The sequence below is a fragment of the Hyperoodon ampullatus genome (assembly GCF_949752795.1).
Source record: "Hyperoodon ampullatus genome assembly, chromosome: 18".
NCBI lineage: Eukaryota > Metazoa > Chordata > Mammalia > Artiodactyla > Ziphiidae > Hyperoodon > Hyperoodon ampullatus.
Genome location: NC_136931.1, coordinates 34,939,332 through 34,960,419, shown reverse-complemented (window position 1 = coordinate 34,960,419; position 21,088 = coordinate 34,939,332). Strand labels below are relative to the sequence as shown.

Here is a 21,088-nt window from a genome sequence, read left to right as displayed (position 1 = left end):
ACTGCAAGCGATTATTTTGTTTCATAAGAACAATCACTATGCAAATGAAACCTCCAGCTAATACAAACAGGGCTGTTAAATTCACTTGCCAATGTTTATGAAAAGAAACTCAGTGCAGCCCTGACCAAGCTTGCTAAGAAAATGTTTAATCACAAGATACATTTAAGTGAGGAAATTAGGCAAATAAGAAAAGATGTCCTGACTTGCTCCCAGAGCCCCACCACTACCAGCCACCCCCTCCTCTATTCAGCAAGACAATGAAATGAAAAGGTTTCCAGAGGACGGACAGATGTCAAGACTCAAGAAGGAAAAGACAGAAAAGGCAGAGATTAGAGAAGCACGGTTCCCAAATTCAAAGAGCACCCTCAGGGTCTGGCCCCCGTTTTTTTTGTTGTTGTTGTTGTTTTTGCGGTACGCGGGCCTCTCGCTGTTGTGGCCTCTCCCGTTGCGGAGCACAGGCTCTGGACACGCAGGCTCAGCGGCCATGGCTCACGGGCCCAGCCACTCCGCGGCATGTGGGACCTTCCCGGACCGGGGCACGAACCCGTGTCCCCTGCATCGGCAGGCGGACTCCCAACCACTGCGCCACCCGGGAAGCCCTGCCTCCCGTTTTTTACATTTGTTTTTTGACAGGGCTGTGGGAAGGGAGAATGGGAGAGCGTGCAGGGGGTTCCATGGGACTGGGCTGGTGGTCACGTGGGGCGGGCATGAGGAATTTCCCGCTGGCTCGTGGCTCCTACAGTTGGCAGCACTGGAAGCCAGGACACGTCCTGTGCTCAGGAGTGATCACACGTGGGGACAGGCCCCTCGACCACAGAACTAGGACTCAGGATGGAGTGAGTTCCCAGTTGGCAGGGCATCCTGGGGCTGTGGCTTCCGCAGCCTGTTGCAGGGCAGGGGGACCCATGCAACACCCGAGCAGGATGGAGTGATGGGGGACTCAGGCAGGACCCCTGGCGGAGGATCTCAAGTCCTTAGACAGCCATGCGATAGTCTAGGAAGAGTTAACAGCCCCAGTATCAGGATGGATTCTAGAATGTTAGGGCAATGAAAATTCATCGCATCAGCCTGTGTGACTTCAAGCAGGTTACTTTCCCTTTCTGTGCCACAGTTGCCTTATCTTTAAAACAGAGATTAGGAAAGCATGCCTCACGACATCATTGTGACAATACCATGAGATCATAAATATAAAATGCTTAGCTGAGCCCTTGGAACATAGTAAATGCTCAGTAAAGGTTAGCTATCTGGTCTAAATCCTGCGTCCCACAGATAAGGCCCTGAGAAGGTTGGTGGATTTCTCCAACTCACACAAATCAACAGCAGACACGGAACTTGACCCCAGCTCCAGTCTCCCCAGCAGAGATTTAGAAGAATGGGTGGAGGCTAGGGCCTGGCCCTGCCCCATGTCCCCTCAGGGAAGTGCCAGGAGACAGTGGTAGGAGGGACCTCTGAAGCAGCAGCTCCCTGGGGCTGGGGGAAACCAGAGCCTGGCCCTGGCAGGGCCTCCCAGGGGCCCGGGCAGGGGCAGCTGTCCAGAACTGTCTGTCCACGGAGGGGGCAGGGAGGCTGCCACTCGGAGCACACCGTGTGCCAGTCCCTGGGGCCGGGCCGGCTCAGCCTGCTGGCTCCATCCAGAGCCCGCCCCAAGGGATGCTGGGGGAGGCATCCAGGATCAGAGCCTCCGGCTGCACACTCCCCTCCCCCAGCAACAGGGGACTAAAGTGGGTCAAGGAGGAAGGAGGGGGCCCAGGAGGACTGGGGGAGGGGCCCGAGGAACTCAGAAGGCACCCAGAGGGAGGGGACCAGGGGAGGATGCCTGGAAAAGCAAAACCATGTGTGCGGTGGGCCTTGGGGGGCCAGGGCAGAGCTGCCAAGGACCTGGGGGCTCTCAAAATCACCTCAAAGTTAACTCCAAGGGGCCTTAGCCCAGGCTCCTGCCCCCAGAGGTCTTTGCCTTTCTGCTACCCGCTGGCCCCGAGGGCTCTGTTTTCCCCCACCCCCTCAGCTTCTTCCAGAGCCCCACCTCCCCACCAGCCCGCAGCCAAGGGGTCTGTGAGGAGCCCTCTCAGTCAGCTCTGACCCCCTCCCTGGCTCAGAGCAGAAGGTGGGCCCAGCTTGGCGCAGCAGTCCAGCCAGGAGGTGCAGCCTGGGGAAAAGCAATCTAGTTGACCCCATCCTGGGCCTGACCTCAGCAGGACTGTGGCGTTACCAGGTCAAGTCAGGCCCCAGTCACCAGGGAGAACGGTTAGAGTGGGCCTCACAACCTCGCAGGGGTGTCCTTGGGGAGCCCAGTGCAAAATGAAAGGGAGGGAGGCAGGAAATGCCAAACAGGGCTGGTCCCAGCTCGGAGGGGAAGCCGGGCTTCAGGCTCCTCAGAGGTAGGGGCTGGGGGAACACAGCTCGACCTTGGGAAACACGGACTCTAGTCGGCCTCCACCCCTGGCTGGCCCTGGCCCAATCACCGGCTTCTCTCCCAGCTCCTCCACCCTGCATGGCCCAAAAAAAAAAAAAGGAAACAACCACCCAGGCAACTCGATATGGTCCAGAAACCTCCAGGGTCCCTGGGTTCCAGGAAGCCTGCGCAGGAGGGGGTGGAGGGCAGGGAATGCAGAGGGTCGGTGCCCAGGGAGAGGGACTTCAGGAGGGAGGGGAAGAGCTGCTGCTCCTGGGCCTCTTGGCCAAGATGGGCGTCAGCTGAAGGGCTGCCTGGAAACCCAGCCCTGGAGGGGCTCCTGCCCTGGGTTCAAACCCAAACTTCAGGGAAAAGGTTGGTGGGCAGAAAGATGCAGGCTCACCGGCCACGTCCTCGGCTTAAGGGACAGTTTGCATGGAAACAGAGCGAGGCCCAGAGGACAGGCCCTTTAAATCTTTGAGTTCCCTCTGCAAGGCCACCCACCCCAAACCACCACATCCAAGATTCCTGGGCTGAGCCAGCTGGACTCTTGGGGCCTGGGGGTGGGGTGGGGGACAGTAGAAGGGAGGACTCCCCACCCTAAATGCATCAAGTAAGCACCTCCCACCTAGCAGAACAGAGGGGCTGGCCTGGCTGTGCAGTTCCTAAGAAACCAGGAAGCAGGTACAGCTCTGTCCGCCAGCCACCCCGAATGTCCCAAGGGCCTGGCCTCACCCTCCCACCCCAGCCTGTCCAAGCTGCTTCTCCCCGAGCTGAACTCGAGGAGTAGGTCCAGGCGGGCAGGAGAAGGGGAGGGGAGTGGGGGAGTGTGGACTTGGCCACCGGCTGGGTCCTCAGGGGGAACATGGTGTTACCAGCCTCAGAGTTCATCACTGTTTATGGGTCTGTCTCCCAGCCTGGCTCCTGGGGGAGGGGAGGCCGTTTGTCTACCAGGAGTACAGAAGGTGGCTCTGAGAGTGACTTGGGCAGGCACATGGGGTCAGGCAGCCTGGTTGTGACATGTGACCTGGGACCTCAGGCTGACCCTCGATGCTTCCTCACCTGAAGGATGGCAAATGTATGGTACCAGCCTCACAGGGCTGTTGAGGGGATTCATGAGAAAATACGCACAAAGCACTCAGCAAGCACCAAGCCTCAGTAAATATTATCCCCTCCTGCCATCCCTGTGGCCCGGGCCAAACCTTTGTCCACAGAGCAGAGCAGACTTGGAACTCTCCTAACAAAATGACAAAATGAACAGAGAGGTCTGAGGATAGGCCAAGCCTTACCCAAAGCTCAGACCCGGAACCTACAACAAGCCTTGAGCTCCCAGGGCAAGCCTGAGCAGTGGGTATTTTGAGGCAATGGAGACATGAAATTCAGGATAAAGCCCATTCCGATACCCAGTTCAGACTGAACTGTGGATACAGTAGGCGCTTGAGGACTGCTGTCTTCTCACTGGTGGCCTGACTGGAGGTCAGAGGGATGGGGACAGCTCAGGGATTTGGGTGCCAGTGACAGGGCATCAGGGCCTACCCTCCACCTCCAACCCTAACGGTGTGCAGAGGAAGCCCTAGGCCCTAGTGAGCCAGGGCCTGGGGGTCAGGACCCCTGTCTATGGGACATGGGGACCTTGGAAATGAGAAGCCTAACAAGTGGACACCAACTCTGCTACGTATGTGCAGTGTGAGCCATGGCCAGGCTGTGGGCTTCTCTGGATCACCCTTTCTCATCTGGAAAATGAGGAGGGAATCCCCCCAACCTACTCCCTGGGTACTTGGAGGTGCCCATGAGAACCTCTGGGACCACTCTGTGCTCAGAGATTGTGCAAACCTCCAGGGTTTTCAAGTTTAAGGTCCAGGGGCCTGCCCCAGGACTCCCCAGAAAGGACCTGTGGGCCACCCCACCTGCATGTTGGTGTAACAGTTCACTGGTTTTTTGTTTGTTTGTTCGTTTGTTTGTTTGGGGTACGCGGGCCTCTCACTGTTGTGGCCTCTCCCGTTGTGGAGCACAGGCTCCGGACGCGCAGGCTCAGCGGCCATGGCTCACGGGCCCAGCCGCTCCACGGCATGTGGGATCTTCCCGGACCGGGGCACGAACCCGTGTCCCCTGCATCGGCAGGCGGACTCTCAACCACTGTGCCACCAGGGAAGCCCAACAGTTCACTCTTTATTGTCAGGCTCGCTACCCTGCCCGCGACTAAACTTCAAGCTCCGTGAAGGCAGGGACGCAGCTTTTTTCACTTGTCACTGCGCACCCAGCAATAAGATCTAGCACAGAATCAGAAATATGCATCCAGGGAATGGATGAAGTCAGGAAGTATCCGTTCAGTGAATGAATGAGTGAGTGAATTTTAAGTGGCAAACCCAGAATCACTAGATCTGTTTGTAAATCTTCCGTCTGTAATTTCTTGAACATATACAAATAAACTCAGAATTGCACTCCTACGCCCATAATCCGCATACATGTGCGCCTGGGCACCAGGCAGGGGCAAAGCGAGACTCCGGGGTCAGAGTGCCTTCGTTCAAATCCTCTCTGGTCCCAGCTGTGAGACATTGAGCAATTCGTTTTGCCACCGTGTGCCTCAGTTTCCTCCTCTGTGAAACGGGGATAATCACAGTACCTACCTCATAGGGCTGCTGTGAAGCTTAAATGTGAAATGCTCAAAAGCAATCAAGGACATTTATTTTGTATTTGTATCCACTCAGGGATCGGCCCTACTGCGGTCAATGGCCCTCTCCCAGCCCCGCCCCAAAGCTGCGGGCTAATCACCGCTCCAGTTGGCACTGGGCTCCCCTCCCAAGGCGCACATCTGGCCAGCGGGGGCCCCAGCCCACCCACCGGCCGGCACCCGGCTGTGGGCTAGACGCAGCCGCCGCCTCCTGCCCAGCCCCCGCCCCCGGCCCCCCGGACTCAGGAGTTCTGGGGGCGCCAGCTGGGCCCGTTCAGCCCCAGACTCCGAGGGGCGGGCGGCGAGGCGGCCCGCGGTGCAGAACAAGCCCCGGCCCCACCCGGGCAGCGCAAGCGAGCGCCGCAGCCCGAGCCTTCCCAGCCAGCCCCCCGCCGCGGCCGCTTTGTGCCCAAACCTGGGCCCGAGTTATTGCGCCGCAGCCATGGAGCCCTCCCGGGCGGGGGCCGGCCCGACGCGTTCCCAGGACAGCCGCCTCAAAGGGGTCCTGGGGCCGCCCTGCGGGGCGGGCAGACGAGGGCCCGGGGAGGGGCCGCGTTCCCAAGCGCCCGGCCGGCCGGCCTGGCTCGCTGGGCGGGACGGGCCCCAAGGTCCCTCCCCCATGCCCCCTCCCCATCTGTTCTCCCGCGGCTTCCCCAACCCCGGATCTCCCGGATGGCCTCGCCCTCTCCCACTGACCTTGACCTCTTCCCCCTTCCCCACCACTTCTCCGCTCCCCTTCCCTCATCTCCTGGGACCCAGATCACACCAGGCAACTCTGCAGACAAACGCCAGGAGGGTCCTTGAGGCCCCCAAATCCCACCTCCCGTCCTAGAAGTTTCTGCACTCCCCACCCCATCAGCCTCGGGTCACAGCCCTGGCTTGGAAAAGCGCTGGATTCTGGGCTGGGCCTCTGAGGGAATGGGCTGTGGGAGCCTCCTGGCCTCATTTTCCCATCTGTCAGATGGGGATGGGAATGTGGGTCCGGTGCCAGGCACTGGGGACCGGGCAGTGACCGGGACAGGCAGGGGCTCTACCAGGTGGTGCTCAGAAGCCACCCTTGCTCAGAAAGAGCCCCATCAGACTGACTCACCACCCGGAGAAGCATCTCTCTGCGCACTGACTGTGCTATAGAAACCACAGAGGTCTGGGCCAGTGGTGTGTCCTTCCAGCTGAGAAGGCAGAGGCCCAGGGAAGGACCCCCACCTCCCACATAGCCCAGCCCCTCCAAAGCACCAACTGCAAAGGCTTCCAGCCCGCAGCTCCCCTCATGACCAACCCCCCATCACCCTGGGCTTAAGTGTCACATCCCAGATGGCCCGGGCTGGACAGCCTTCCCCACCACTCCCTGCCTATCCCAGGACCTGCTTTGTTTCTCAGACATTATGTTATTGACTCATGTACTTGTAGATGGCCTCTCTCCACCACTAGAATAAACTTCTGTCTGTTCACTGTTGTGGCCTCAGCACCTCGAAGAGTGCCTGGCACATAGTAGGTGCTCAACAAACGTATGAGATGAATAAATAAACATATTAACGAATGAGCAAACCAGTAATGACAGTAGACCTTCAAAGGCTAGAAACCTGAACTGTACCCAGGTCATAGGATTCCGTGACAAGTGATCAAGTAAGTTTGAAAATCAGGAACTATTAACAGGTCTGAGAGAATCCCATGTTAGCATCTGAAAGACTCTGAGAAGCCCTGAAAGTTTTAAAAACTTGTAACTCTGTTTAACACAGTGGTTGCCAAATGTGTTTGGCCACAGAAAATATTTTTTATTCTTTTGGTGGAACATCAACGAAATCCTGGAATACATTTTGGGAAACAAGAATATAAACTCATTTCTCACCCTCACAGCCATGACTTTACAGATGTCAACTCAATCTTAGCACGGAGAAAGGACTTGCTTCTTTGTTTTAGCAAAGTCAAGTCTAGCATAGTCCTTGGTGTGTAGTAGGTGCTCCAAAATTATCTCAATGAATGGATATAAACTAAATTCACAAACAAAGTCTACCACCCATGTGCATTTTCTCTACCTCCCTACTGATGGTCTGAATCATGCAAGCAATGACAAGAGCCTCTTCCCCATGGAGGCTGGCGCTCACACGTGTACATCCGTGCACATGCACACATGCATGCATACATGTGCACACGTAGACGAACCCGAGCTCATACACACGTGCACAGAACTCACATATGTATGCACCTAGGTACACATACACACACATTCACACCCATCTGGGGCATACGCCAGCCCACACAATCCCCTTCCCTGTGCCTGGCCAGTGCGCCCCCCTTTAGAAAGACAGCTGTCCTTGGTGAGGTGGGGAGAATGAGGGATGCAGAAACCTCAGGCACAACCTGGCACCTCGGGGCGGGGGGTAGGGCGATCCCAGCAGGTGACAGATTAAAAGCTAGGTTTTTCCCAAGCATTTTCCTCTGGCACTGCATTCAAAGCACAAATGTACAGGAGAGGGAGAGAGAGAGAGAGACAGAGAGAATGAATGGCAAAGTTAGGCTGCTCCAAAGTGTGAGCAGCCCAACCCTCCGGATGGCCGTTTCAGTTTTACAAAGCTCTTTCTCACACCTCTCCTGGGAGGGGAGCCCCCATTTCACAGAACATGAAGCTGAGGCTCACCGGTAACATGAGGAGGAAGTGGGTGGGTAAGAAGTGGGAGTCCAGGGCTTCCCTGGTGGCGCAGTGGTTGAGAGTCCGCCTGCCGATGCAGGGGACACTGGTTCGTGCCCCGGTCCGGGAAGGTCCCACATGCCGCGGAGCGGCTGGGCCCGTGAGCCATGGCCACTGAGCCTGCGCGTCCGGAGCCTGTGCTCCACAACGGGAGAGGCCACAACAGTGAGAGGCCCGCGTACCGCAAAAAAAAAAAAAAAAAAAAAAGAGTGGGAGTCCAGGTCTGCCTGCTCAGAATCCCCCCACACACCCCCACAGCTTGGGGGGGTCCAGGATGTTCCCAAGGCAGACCCTGGCCAGGGTCAGTGGCAGCAGCAAGATCCCCCCAACTCATCCTTGCCCTGCCCCCAGGCACAATTCTGCCACAAGGTCATCATATGACCTTGGACATCTGATTTGCCCTTCTGGGAAAGTCTGACCATTCACATGACAAGGGAGTTCAGCTAAGGATTCTCTAAGATCTGTTATTTCTTGTGGGGGGAAAAAAAAAAGTCTAAGGCCCCCACCTGAGCAGTGAGAAGTGTCAAGATGAGATACTGCCTGAAAATGCACACTCCAGTGCCTGCATACAGGGGGAGCTCATTAAATGTTAGCTGCTCTGGGTGTTGTGATTCTATCTTTCTGGACAAAATCAAACATTACCCAAATCAACCATTACCCCCTCTTCCAGGCCTTGCCTGATTCCCCCTATCAAGGGAACCCCTCCAACCTCTCTCAGCCTTCAACCTGCACCTCTATCTTGGGCCCTGTGGTTAGGGTTGTGTGTCCTCTCCAGACGGTGGGCTTCCTGAGGGCATGGCCTCCATCTGGTTCATCTCTACATCCTCCTTGGAGCCCAGGCGAAGATACTCACCTGGGTAAGATACTCAGGGTATGGATGGATGGATGGAAAGGAAGGAAAGGGAAGGGAGAAGAGGGGAGGGAGAGAAGGATGGATGAACGACAGATGGATGGACAGATGATGAATGACGATGGACAGATGATCAGTGGAGGACGGATGATGGATGGATGGTAGACAGGTGAATGGATGGATGATGGATGGAAGAAGAACATGACTAAAGGACTAGTTGAGGGAAAGTACTGCCCAAACCCCCAAGCTCCACATTCAGAGTGCAGTTCAGTTCCCCTTTCTAAAGAAGAAATACAACTGTTCTACAAAGATGAGAAAAATGGTCAACCTCACTAGCAATCCAGAAAGTACAAATCAAAACAATGAGCTATTTCTTGCCTGCCAGATTGGCAAAAAGGAAAAGGGGGGAAAGGAGGAGGAGGAGGAGGAGGAAAAGGAGCAGAAAAGAGAAAAGGAATGAGTCATGTGGGCAAGGATTAGGAGAAACACGCATTCACACACTATTACTGAAGGTACACCCTTTGTGCAGGGCAATTTGGAAATATCCTTCAAATTTTATGTGTCTACCCTTTGACCTAATAACTCCACTTCTAGGAATCTAGCCTAAGAAATACAAAGATTTATAAACAAGGATGCTCCCTGCATCCTTGTGTATCACAGTGAATAACTAAATGTCCATCAACAGAGGACTGTGTATAAATGCAGGTACACCCATTCTACAGCATGATGGTTATTGAAGTGGAGTAGTCTGTAACACTAACATGATGATGTCTCCTATGCTAATGGTTCTTAACCCTGGCTGCACAGTCAAAGTACCCCGGAAGCTTAAAAAAAAAAAAACTGACCTAGGGCCCCATCATCAAAGAGTTTGGATTATTTGGTCCATGGTGGGGCCCAGGTAATGTTATTTCTTTAAGTGCTAAGATGATACTAATGTGTAACCAAGATGGGAAACACTGTTTTGTGAAAATAGCAAATAAGAGAAAGTGTAGTCAAGCACTATACGATATTATCTAGGTTTAAAATTATGTATGCATGGGTGTCTATACATATGTTTTTGTGTAAATCCACCACAGAAGAGGTCTGGGAGGAAAATAACTGTGGATAACAGTGCTCATCCCTGGGGGAGAAGGGGGAAAGATTAAATTATTTTTTAAGATGTGTAAATCGTTTTTTTTTTAAGATGCGGATATGGACAGCCCAAAAGGAGGACACAGATGGGTGGGGAGCAGGAGAGACCTCCTGTGCCTTCACTCGTGACCCTCTCTCCCAGCCCAGAGTCCAGGCACTCCTCCAGCCCCTGGAGAGAGCATGAGTTTCTCTGTTATCTTTTTGGGTCCCTTGGGCTGTTATAGGTAAAGGGAATGGCTATTGACTCAGGCTCTGGAGTTGGACAAGGCCTGGGCTAATCCCAGCTCTGTCCCCTCCAGCCATGTGACTTTGGGCAAGGTACTTCTGGGCCTCAGTTTCTGCATCCATGAAACTGAGGCCCAGAAGATAAGTCAGAGAGCTGTTGTGAGAAGTGAAGGGGGGACAGGTGGGAGGAGCTGAAGGCAGGGTCTGGCATAGGTGAGTGCTTGGTCACTAACCCTCCATATCCTCCCTACAATCAGGGCCGGCCATGATGGTGACTCTGGATGGGCGTATGTAGGACCTGGACATTCTCTGCCCACGTTGCCCCTGGATTAGAGGAGCACCAGGGGGCTTGCTCCAAGGATGCTTAGCAAAGGCCCTGGGGCCAAAAGAGCCAGGGGCACCTCAGACTGAACTGTCAGACACGTGAAAAGATACCGACATCACACTCAAGCCCTTGACATGTTTTCTCTTATCCAATGTATCCCCTCAATCCTCAAAAGGGCCGGGGGAGCCAGGGAGGATCCAGCTGCCCTGCTGGCGGATCCCCCACATCTGCCACTTCAGAGTTCTCGCTCTGTGGACCCGTCAGTTTAAAAAGTACCTTGAAAATATCTGACAACATCTTTTTAGTCTGTATTATTTTAAAGCCAAAGCATCTTGTGCTTTCCCATTCCTATGTTCCAGGAATTAACATCTTAAACCATCTAAGACAGATAGCCAAACCAACCAGTTCCATCCCATTTCACAGACAGGAAAACCGAGGCCCACAGTGGGAGCTGTCCTGCCCAAGATCACAGAGCATGCTTCCTCCAAACCACAACCCTCCCCTTCCAGAGAAATAAATCAATGTTGACTCAGACCTTCAGTGAGTAGGGGGTCTTTCTTTTTTACACTGAGTTTTATTTTATTGGCAGTTTTCCCCACAAACACATCCCATTTTTCTCCTTCCTCCTTGCTTCTCCCAACCCATCCCTCACCCCTAGTGCCACTGAAGGGCAAACCATCCCTGAAAGATGCAGAAGGTCCTGAAGGCAGCTTAATGGAGGCTGGACTGCAGAGTCCTGGCCAGCACCAAGCTGGGTCAGATATGTCCACTTTGAAGCCCCCTCGGGATTGTGGCAGGAACGGGGAAGAGGAAGGGACTTTACTCAATTAAAAGTTCTGTTTTATTTGAAGTTAGTATGTTTTTTCACTTGAAAACAATGTTTTACAATCCAGCACAATGCTTGGCACGGCAGCGTCAATACACTAGCTACAATCTCATAGCAGAGAGTACTACACACACCCCTGCCCCTATCTGGGCTGAGGATAAAGGGGGAGAATGGGTGCAAAGCATCCCAACCCCAAGGGGCATGAGGGCTCCCAGTCCTCCAGAGAGAGCAAGTCCCACCTCCTGAACAGAAGAGAGACTGGGGGAGGGAAGGGGGGCAGGAGAGACCACCAGAGATGTCAGCTGTGAGCCCGTCACCCATGAAGATGATCTGTGCTCCCTCTCAGTTCACCCACTCACTCATTGCCTCATTCATCTAGGAATTCATCCCGTCATTAACCCATCATTTGTTCACTATTCACTCATTCACTTGTCCACCCGTTCATTTATTCCCTCAACAGTTTACACACTTACTCATTCACCTAACAAATCCTTTTTAAACACAAGGACCCAGAAGCCCAAGTCAAGGTCATCTGCGAATGAGAGTGGCGTCCTGGAAGCCCACGAGGCTGGCTGCATCCTATATAAAGAAACCCTCCCCCTGGACAAGCAGAGCAAGGCCAGTTTTGCCAACTCTCAACAGGGCTGCTCTGAGGACTGGAGATCTGAGTTACTCCCTGTTGCCCCAGGAGACAGACCCAGAACCAAATGCACCTAAATTACGGGAGGCGGACGGCAGCTTCACAGAAAGAAGAACCCGTGAAATTCAAACTGAAAATGCACAGGTGTGCCATAGAGGTCGTGAGCTCCCTGAGACAGAAAGTGTGTGAGTCCAGGCTGGATGGGAAAAAGGATGCCATAAACACAGTCCAAGAAGTCTGAAGGAAGTGGCCTCCAAGGTTTCTCTTCAACATGGGATTTTCAGGATCCTCAGAAGTTCAAAGGCAAAAATAGTAGAGTCTTCCCAACATGGGTGCCAGGCCCCCGGCTGGTCCCTCTCTCCCTGAGGGGACAGGGCACCTGCAGAGGCGTCCCGGGCGCTGAGAACACGTGCTCTGCTCACGGCTCCCCAGAGAACCCAGCGCTCTCTGCAGCCTCCATCCCAGGCGACAGGAGCCTGCCCCCTCTTCCCATCCCCCTGCCCTGGGAGCCTGCTCTCCTCCCTCACCCTCTCCCTGGGGACTCCCTGGAGCTGGTGATTGTCTTTCCTCTCCCCAAGTTCAGACCTGCAGCCCCATGGGGCTAGGGACAAAGCAATATCTCAGGTTCAGGAACCAGAAATATGCTGTATGTTGCTGGTGGCCATGAGGTCCTGCAGCCCCCAGGCCAAGCGGGTACACCCAGCCAGGATGTGACAGCCACTACCATCCCAGCTCCCTTAGCCAGCCATGCCCTGCTCCCTAACCAAGCCCAGATGGCCATCACTCTGTCTCAGGCAGGTAAAATGCAGTGCAACAGGAGTTAGGTGGACAGTATGTTTTATTTAATTAGGATCAACAGAAGAGATAACCCTCACAGCAGGATAGGGAATGACAACGCTGCAAAAAATAATTTATGCCCAGGTAACGAAAGGGCAAATTTCAATTTCAGAAAAAAAAAAAAAACGGGGGAGAAAAAGGTACCTGGCACCTCCAAGGAGAACAGTATAAGCATCTGCAGCACCCAGACCTGCGGGCCAGAGGTGGTGGGCAATCTGCGACTGGAAATCAAGGCAACGAACTGGCCATTTCACAACAGCTGTCCCTCCCCTTCCCCATCACAGACAAACCAGCCCGAAGTGTGCACGGCTGGGTAAGTCAGAGGGGCTATCTGGGTCCTGGCAGGCAGGTGTGAGGGCCAAAGGGCAACCTCACACCTGCCAGTCTCAGTCTCCAGAGGAACAGTGCCCCCAAAGGAGAACAAATGTTCTCATCCTCAGAGTGGTCACCAGATGACTCAACAGCTCCTAAGCACCCCTCCTGCCCAGCCCCCAGCCCACCAGCCCTGATGGGGCCCTAATCTGCCCTGCCCGGACTTCGGGCACTCCAGTCTCCCCTCTCTCACCAAAGCAAGGAAAAGCATCACCAGCTCTCCAAGTCACTTCATCTTCGGAGCCTCCGTTTCTCACCTCTCCCTGGAAAATGGAGGTCTTGAACTAGATGGCCTCCTCCAAGGATGATGGGCTAAGACCACACCCAACCCACCACCACCCGGGCGTTGGCTAAAAATGAAAGTTCACAGTGGTGACGGTTGCACGACTACGCGAACGTACTTAATGCCACTGAACAAGACACTTTAAAAATGGTTAAGATGGTAAATTTTACATTACGTATACCTTACCTCAATTTTTTTAAAGGGAAAAAAAAAAAATGAAGAGTTCTGAACCCCTCCCCAGACCAGCTGGGTGAGTATCTCTAGGATCTGGACCCAGGAATCCACAATTTTAACCAGCTTTACTCCAGGTGAAGGTAACGAACCCAGCGCCAAGGATCCTCTAACCTGTAGGAATCCACTCTCTTCCCACACCAAGATTCCCTCACCTTTTCCAGCATAAAGCCTTGAATCATGTCAATAAATCTCTCTTGCACAAATGAGTATTCAAATTAATGAATTCTCCAGGTTTCACAGCCCCAGGAAATATTTTTATGTACCCTGCTCTCTCCCCAAAACGAATGCTCCCCCCACCTCAGACAGCACAACTGGTACAGCCGATGCTCTCATCTCCCAACCCCGGCCTCAGGTAGCGTCAGCCCAACACCTCCATTAGCTGCGAGAGGGAAATTACTGTTAAATTAGTGAGCCCATCTACAGAGCCCCATTTTATATCCCAATTCAGAAGATGACATGAACATCTGCTTTCACTTCAAGACATTAATTTTCAATTATTGGAGAAAAACAAAATTAGTCCTGACAAATTGCTGGCGAACACGGGCTCTTGTCTGGCAGTTTATAATAACAACTTTGGGGGCCCACAATTAGTGTCCTCGGCCGGAGTTTCCTGAAGCGTCCTTGTCATCTGGAGTCAGTGGCAGAAGTCTCCTTGCCCCGAGTTCTATCCGCTCTCAGGTGGCTGCCTCTTTGGCAGCCAGGTTCAGAGAACTAAGGAATTTCTGGTTTTCTCTTCCTGGAGAAGGCAGGGAGGGAAGGGGAGGGACATAAATAAAAACATCCACCCTGACCATTTTCAGCTTTGGACATTTCAAGCTTGCCTCGCCTTCGGCAGCAGGATTTCACACACTTAAGACGGGAATGAAAATCACTCCTGAGCTCAAGGGCACCCACTGCAGTTCGCATTGGCCGTGGCCGTCTGCAGTGGGAGAAGGATGGGTTACAAGGTCCTCTTAAGAGACCCTTCCATCCCTACCATGATGTCATCCAGGATTCTAAGTCTAAAACTCACCAGGCCTGGGCTCTGAGATTAGAATGCTTATAAATCTTCTGCAGCAAAGAACTATTTTCTGGGGGTACCATCAACCCAGGAACTTGGTTCAGCCCGGGTCAGGAAAAAAAAGGAAGAAAACCTGGAATCTGCCAACCTTCAGGACCCCAAATCCAGAGCAACCCACTTGATAAGAGATTATCAACACCGTAATCTCATTTGATGGGTTTTTTATGTATCTTGGCTGCTGTAGTCACTATATCAATAAGAAGCCACTGAAATGTGAATGAGCAGAAGAATTCAGAGATAATGATGTAGCAGTCTTTGAATCTGACTTGCCACCATTGAAACCAGAGTGTGTTTGCCTAGCTAGCACGTCCTGACTCTTAGGGGGCAGAGGGGGTGGTCACCAGAGGGAAGCAGGTCAAAAAGAGAGAGAAAAAGAAAACAAAACACAACAACAACAACAAAGGAAAATTATATCTTTAAGAAGAGAATGAAAAGACATTGCTAGTTCCAAAGTCAACTGGTAACTGAGCTCTGACATTGTGTAATTGACTTTGCAAGTAGAACAACAGCAATGTAACAAAGAAAATGTCAGTGTTTTCACAGCACTAATCTAAAACACTGGGAGGCCCTCCCGCTGTCAGCCAGGGCTGACAATACAATAGCTTTCAAAGGGATATTACCATCATGCTTTTATTCCTGACAGCAATCAAGACAAAGAGAATCCTTTTCACAAGACATTAAAAATCAAACCTTTGTAAAAGAAGATAGGTAAAACAGCGTTCTCCTTAAAGACAGCCGCACGGAGCAATCAGCTAATTGGCGCTCCTTGAAAGAGGTAAAGTATTTTTATTTACTGAGTGTACAACCCCAATCGTTGGTGCCACCGATCCCCGGCAGGTAAGCGATGTATCAAAAGTTTCCACCAGCATTTCCCCCGCTCCACTCCACCCTACCCTCTCCCACAGTTAGAGGGAGCTGACGGCGCCAAAAACTTCAATCGGGATATAACCAATCCAGGCTTAATTAGTCCATTTTGGGTGCAAAACTACTCTGATTACCGACTAACATGCAGGAATTTGCAGAAACTGTCAAATCCACCAACCAAGGTGTATCAAGGTTTTCCCCAGCTACCCACAGTAACGGGGAGCCCACTAACAGTTTTCAAGGCATTCTGTTGTAATTACCCTGGACCCTCAGATCAGAAAGGAACCCTGCTATCTATTTGCAAACATTTTCGAGACGTGAAGATAATATTCTTTGCAAATACCAGTGTACCATGGACAAGGTCCAGGAAAGGTAAGTCCATTTTAACCTCGGGCAAACAGAGTTAATTAAACCCACCCATCCACCTCCAATTAAAAAAAAAAAAAAGAGATAGGGCCAAGAGGAAAGCTAGCCTTCCTCTGCTTGCTCACCATCAAGACAGTTTTAGATGCCTGCATGTCAGAAGTTAGTGACGCTTACAGAAACCTGCAGGTCCAGGAGCAGCGAGTTAAGAGGTGCTAACGTTTGCGACCTACCCACTCTCCAAGCCACTGCCAAGGGGTCCAAGATACCATGTCCCGACACCTCTTCAGGGCTTGACAGAGCCGCTGTGGTCTAGGTGACCCCAGGCCTCTAGGAGGGGGAGAGAGAACTAACTCCATTTCTGGCAAGAGGTCCCCCTGGAACTCGGAGCCAAGGTGTTTTGTGACTTTTCCCTCTGGTACCTAACAGACCATCTGCCGAAAATACGCAAGTGAGTCCCGTCACTCAAAGACAGAAATGTTGCTCTATACACATCTGCAGAAGAGGATGTTTTTACTTTTCAGACAGAACTGGACACCGTTGTTTATTTTTAAACAGTATCTGAAAAACCGGTGCTGTTCACTTTACTGCAAAATGGGCTGAAATTTTAAAAGAAGAGGGAACTGGCCCCAACACTGCCTTGAAATATCCATTCTCCTACCACCACCTCCTAAATCAACCTTGTTCCAAGAGCCAGGCAGCCCGTCTCCATCGGTGGCAGGTTTCTTTCGTTTACACATCCAAATGAACAGTTAAGAGAAATCAATGCATCTAATTGCCAGACTATTAAATCCTACATCAGGGGAAGAATTCCACAGCCACCAGCTTAAGAGTTGGCTACCGATATAGCAATTATTGCAACTTTCTATTAGACTGAACCAGACCCGCAGTTTTAGTCTCCAGCTAGGAACGCTGTATCAGATGCTGCACTCCACTTTCCTCCTCCCCCTCCCCCTCCCCGTCCCCCTCCCCCTCCTCTGTTACCATACTGTAGCAGGCCACAACAGTGCCAGGATGGTTCTACGCAATTACTTCATGACCGTAAAGTCACCAGCATTTTGCACCTTTCGTGCGATGCACACTCCGCACCTTACGGTTAAACGTTTAGCAGGGTCCTCCTGTCCAAGACACATAGTTATCTTATTGCTTATTAAGTTTTTGCAAGGAAACAAGTGGAAGAATCTAAACAGTAATTATTAGACATAAAGGATGTTTTCTAGAGTGAGACAGGTCCGCCCAAAGCTGGGAGTTGGTGACTTAATTGAGGAAGGGGGGATTAAATGTTAGCTGCCCCAATCCACATAGAAAGCTAAAGAACCTATAAAGGATTTGTTTTGCCCTTCCTACAAGATCATGTACATTTAGCCAAACAAACCTCGACAATTTACACCTGTATGTGGTCTCAGCTGAATCAAGAAACCTGTAACCTCAGAATGCCTCTTTTTATTACAACTCAATTATTTCCATGGAAACACAAGCAGTGGCAAACTACACAGTTTCCAAGTCCCTAGACCAACAAATTTATAAGATGGACTTTGGAGGAGCTATGGGCTGGCAGGAGAGGAAGACAGAGAAGGGGAGGGGAGCACAGAGAAGTCACTGGGGGTAGTTTTGGGATGTTGTGGTTGGCGGGTCCTTTCACAGAGCCTGAGTGCTAATTAACATTAAGAAGTGTAATTAACAGGCAGTTGCTGGATGGAGGAAATCAACAGTATTACCAATTATTCAAAAGTTTTAAGCTGAGCCTGGGAAAAAAGATGTATTAATTTTCCATAAAAATGGAGAGGCTGTTTTGTGGATCTGAGGAGGCAGTGTGGGTAAAGGGAGTAGGTTAACAAACCACCTGATATCATCGGCCAAAATAACATCAGTGAGATGTGATGGGAACAACCCCGGAGAATGAGGCTGAGATTATCAAAGGGAACAAATCATCTCACAACAGCCACACCACACCACCAGGAAACAGAAAGGGAGAGGAGGGTGTCGGGAGGGAGAAATCGGTCAGAAAATGTGACTTTTGTAACTCTGATATTTTTTTTGGTGTGTGTGGTTCTTTTTTTTTTAAATCACAAGGCTTCTGACAACCAACGAGGCTATTCTCCCCGCTGCCCTACTGCCTAGCACCCTTCTCTATTTGTTGGGTGTCCTCCCTGGGAGCTGGGTTTTCCAAAGAAAGACAAACATCCAGAGGGGACAAGTGACCCCACTCCACAAGGGAGGTTGTGTCTGTGAGTGGGAAGTGAGATGCCCCCACTAAGACCTGTCATGCCCTGCTTGCAAATCACACTTTCTGAGCACCCATTAGAAATTGTTACATTTCTGTCTTTCCTTCCTGCTATGGGCTTTCACGTATGCTAGATCAATTATGAACTATACAGCCAAGCAACTTTCACAGCATATAATGTGTGGACTGGGGAAGTCCACAATGCCTCTACGTTAGCCCTGACACACAGCAGTGGAGGCAAAATAAAATAAAATAAAATTTAAAAGGTACCACTGTTCCTTAAGAAGCATCTTTAAAGGTGAAGACCTTGTCATTTTAAACACTTGATACGGAGCTGTCCACACTCAAGCACACACTTTTGAATATTGCTTGAGAAGGGGCGGGGGAGGGAGGCAGTTCTTGAAAAGCAATAAATCCATCACCTGCTGTAACTCTTATCTATTCAAATTATCTTCTCCCTTAATTCCTCCCCCATAAGTGGCAGCATCTCCACCCTGTTCACCCCAGTAAACTGAATAAATGGCAAAATGGTGAGAAACAAGGTCTGGAGCTGCTTCTGGAAAATGCGAAGAATAGCGAGAAGAAACAGAGGCTCTCACACTCCAAGGGCCGAAAGGCGCTGTGTGGTTGATATCTACAACGCTTCTCAAAATGCCTACACTAGTCTTGTTCCCACTTTGCTGTCTTCCCCCCATCAAATTAGCTTGAATTCCCTGCTATACATGTACATATACACATTGAGAGAGACATTAAAAATCATGTCCAAGCTCATTCCATGAAAGGTTGAAGACTGATCCTTGAGTCTTTCTCAGAGATACACAGAGTGGTTTTAGAATTAGGTTCCAGCAACTCTGAAACACCCACCCATCTGTTCCCGGCAAATTGCTCTACCTTTGCTTTCTGTGCCTCACCTTCTAAAGTAAAGAGGTATGGAGGCATGGGTTCAGGTTAGAGGTAGGTAAGCTCTGCAACTTCCTCTACGAAAAATCTGCTTCTATACGTAGATTTAACTCAAAATCAACTGCCCAAGTTAGATAAAACTGTTTTTCCAACCAGAGACGCCAATTGTACATTTTCCTCTGGGCCACCTTAAGTGGCTCTTGAAGGAGTGAGCAGTGAGCCAGGGAAAGAGAAAAGAAATCAAATATTATTTCAAACCGAGAACCCTTCTATTCAGCAAAAGGACAAACATCTAGCGTTTTCCTGTCCCCTTACTGAGGTCTCCATTTTGGTTTCAACCAGAACACCCTCTAGACCCTCCAGTTCTGTGGAATAGGTCAGGCTATCCAGGACCGGGATGCCTGCCAGGGTGAGGGGAACAAGACCAACTTATCTCAAGGAAAAAGAGGAAAGGGAGCAAGCGGGCTGCTGAGTTTGGACTGAGTTGGTCCGCTTCTAAGATGACAGGGAGAATCTCTGTTGAGCCGAGTGCCCGCGATCTCCTGGGACTTTGGAAGGAAAGCAATGGCGGGTGTCTCAAGACCCTCCTTGCCAGATGCAGTCCCAACCATTCCAGCCAGGAGCAAGGCTGGCAGGAAGGGAGCAGGGGCCCCTGCGCCTTCCCGCGCAGGCCTCCAGGAAATGAACTTTTCAGAGCAGAACTGGGCTCGGGCCAGAGGTCATCAAGGGAATTGGGAGAGGACAAGGGCCTCGGGACTTTTGGCTCCAGAGACGTAGCGGCTCTCATCCTGTCCCTCCTCTGTCACCTCCCAGCATGGGGGACGGGGGAGGCCGGGCAACCACCCGGGGGAGACTGGAATGGGGACAAAGCACCAAACGAAGCCAGGAGAGGGCAGCGGGTGGGGAGAGGGCAGCGGGTGGGGAGAGGACAGGGGAGGGGCTCAGTTGCCTTCATGCGGCATCTCCCCGGGGCCTCTGCTCTCCAGGGGCCCGCTCGGCCCGCGGGCGCTCGGTAGAAATAGAATGCGAGACAAGGACAAGAAGAGGGGGATGTGGGGCTGTGTGTCCTCACAAACGTGTGCACTCCGGGGACCCAAAACGGGAAGCCGGCCTAGGTGACGACGGTGTGGGTGCCCGGGGTCGGGTCGCGGGAGCTCTCCGCGGAGGGGCGCGCAAGGCAGCCGCTGCGCTCCCCTGGGGACCGGCGTCCCGCCGGCGCTGCGCAGACAATGAACTCCTGACGGAGGCTCCCGGCCCGGTTGGCCTCGGTGGAGGAGGCAGGAAGTGTGGGGGCCCGTGCCGGGAGGGCGGCCTGGGCAGGGGGCGGGGAGGGGGCGCCCGGCGGCCAGGGCCGGGGCCCGGGGCGCGCGCAAGCAACGCCCGCCGCCCTCGGCTTCCCGGGGCGACAAGGCGTGGACCGAGGAAAGGCGCAAGGCCCGGGGCCCAGCGAGAGCGGCCTCGGAGCTACCGGCCTCCTGGGCGCCCATCCTCACCGCCTCTTCCTTCCTCCCGCCGCCCGCCCGCCGCCGCCGCCGCCGAGATTCGCAATCCCCGCCAAGTCGGGCCCGCACCCCTTGATTGGCCACGTGGGCCCGGGGCCCGCAAAGAGGGAGCAGCGAGGGCCCCTCAGCGGCGCCCCCAGGCCCGGGTCCCCCACGGGCGGCGGCGCCGGGCCCGGAGAGGGTCCGGGCGGGTAGGGTGTCCGCGGTATGCCCCCCTCCACATCCACTGCCTCCGCCTCCGGCTCGCGGCTTCCTCCTCCCCCTCCTCTTCCTCCTCCTCCGCCTCCGCCTCCTCCGCCTCCTCCGCCTCCTCCTCCTCCTCTCCGCTCGCTCGCTCGGGTCCCAGGCCGCCCGCCCGCCCGCTCGCCGGTCCCTCCTCCCTCGCTCCCTCCCTCCTCGCTCGCTCGCGCCTCCGCCGGGCCTCGCTCGCTCACCTTTCACCGAGCGCGGCTTCGCCTGCTTCCGCCTGGACATGTCCGGGGCTCCCGGCGCTCCGTCGCCCTCCGCGGCCGGCTCCCCCCGCCGCCCCCCGCCGCTCCGGGCTACCCTTCTCCCCCTTCTCCTCCTCCTGCCTCTCGGAAACTTTTTTTTTTGCAGCCGGGTCGGCAGCTGTGGGGAGCGGATCGCAGGTCCGGGGCGGCCTCCCTGGGGGGGGCGGCCCGGGCCGGCCGAGGCCGCTCCGGGGCGGGGGGAGGCCCGGGGG

General features: G+C 53.2%; 1 protein-coding gene across 1 annotated transcript in view; it reads right to left on the bottom strand.

Moving 5' to 3' along the window:
* ZNF423 (zinc finger protein 423) overlaps window positions 1–20,887 on the bottom strand; it is a 339,930-nt gene extending 319,043 nt beyond the window's left edge. The window contains exon 1 of the mRNA XM_079724190.1: window positions 20,820–20,887. Coding sequence (XP_079580316.1) covers window positions 20,820–20,859 — 40 coding nt within the window. The 5' untranslated portion in view covers window positions 20,860–20,887. The remainder of the gene's footprint in view (window positions 1–20,819) is intronic.
* Window positions 20,888–21,088: the final 201 nt, after the last annotated feature.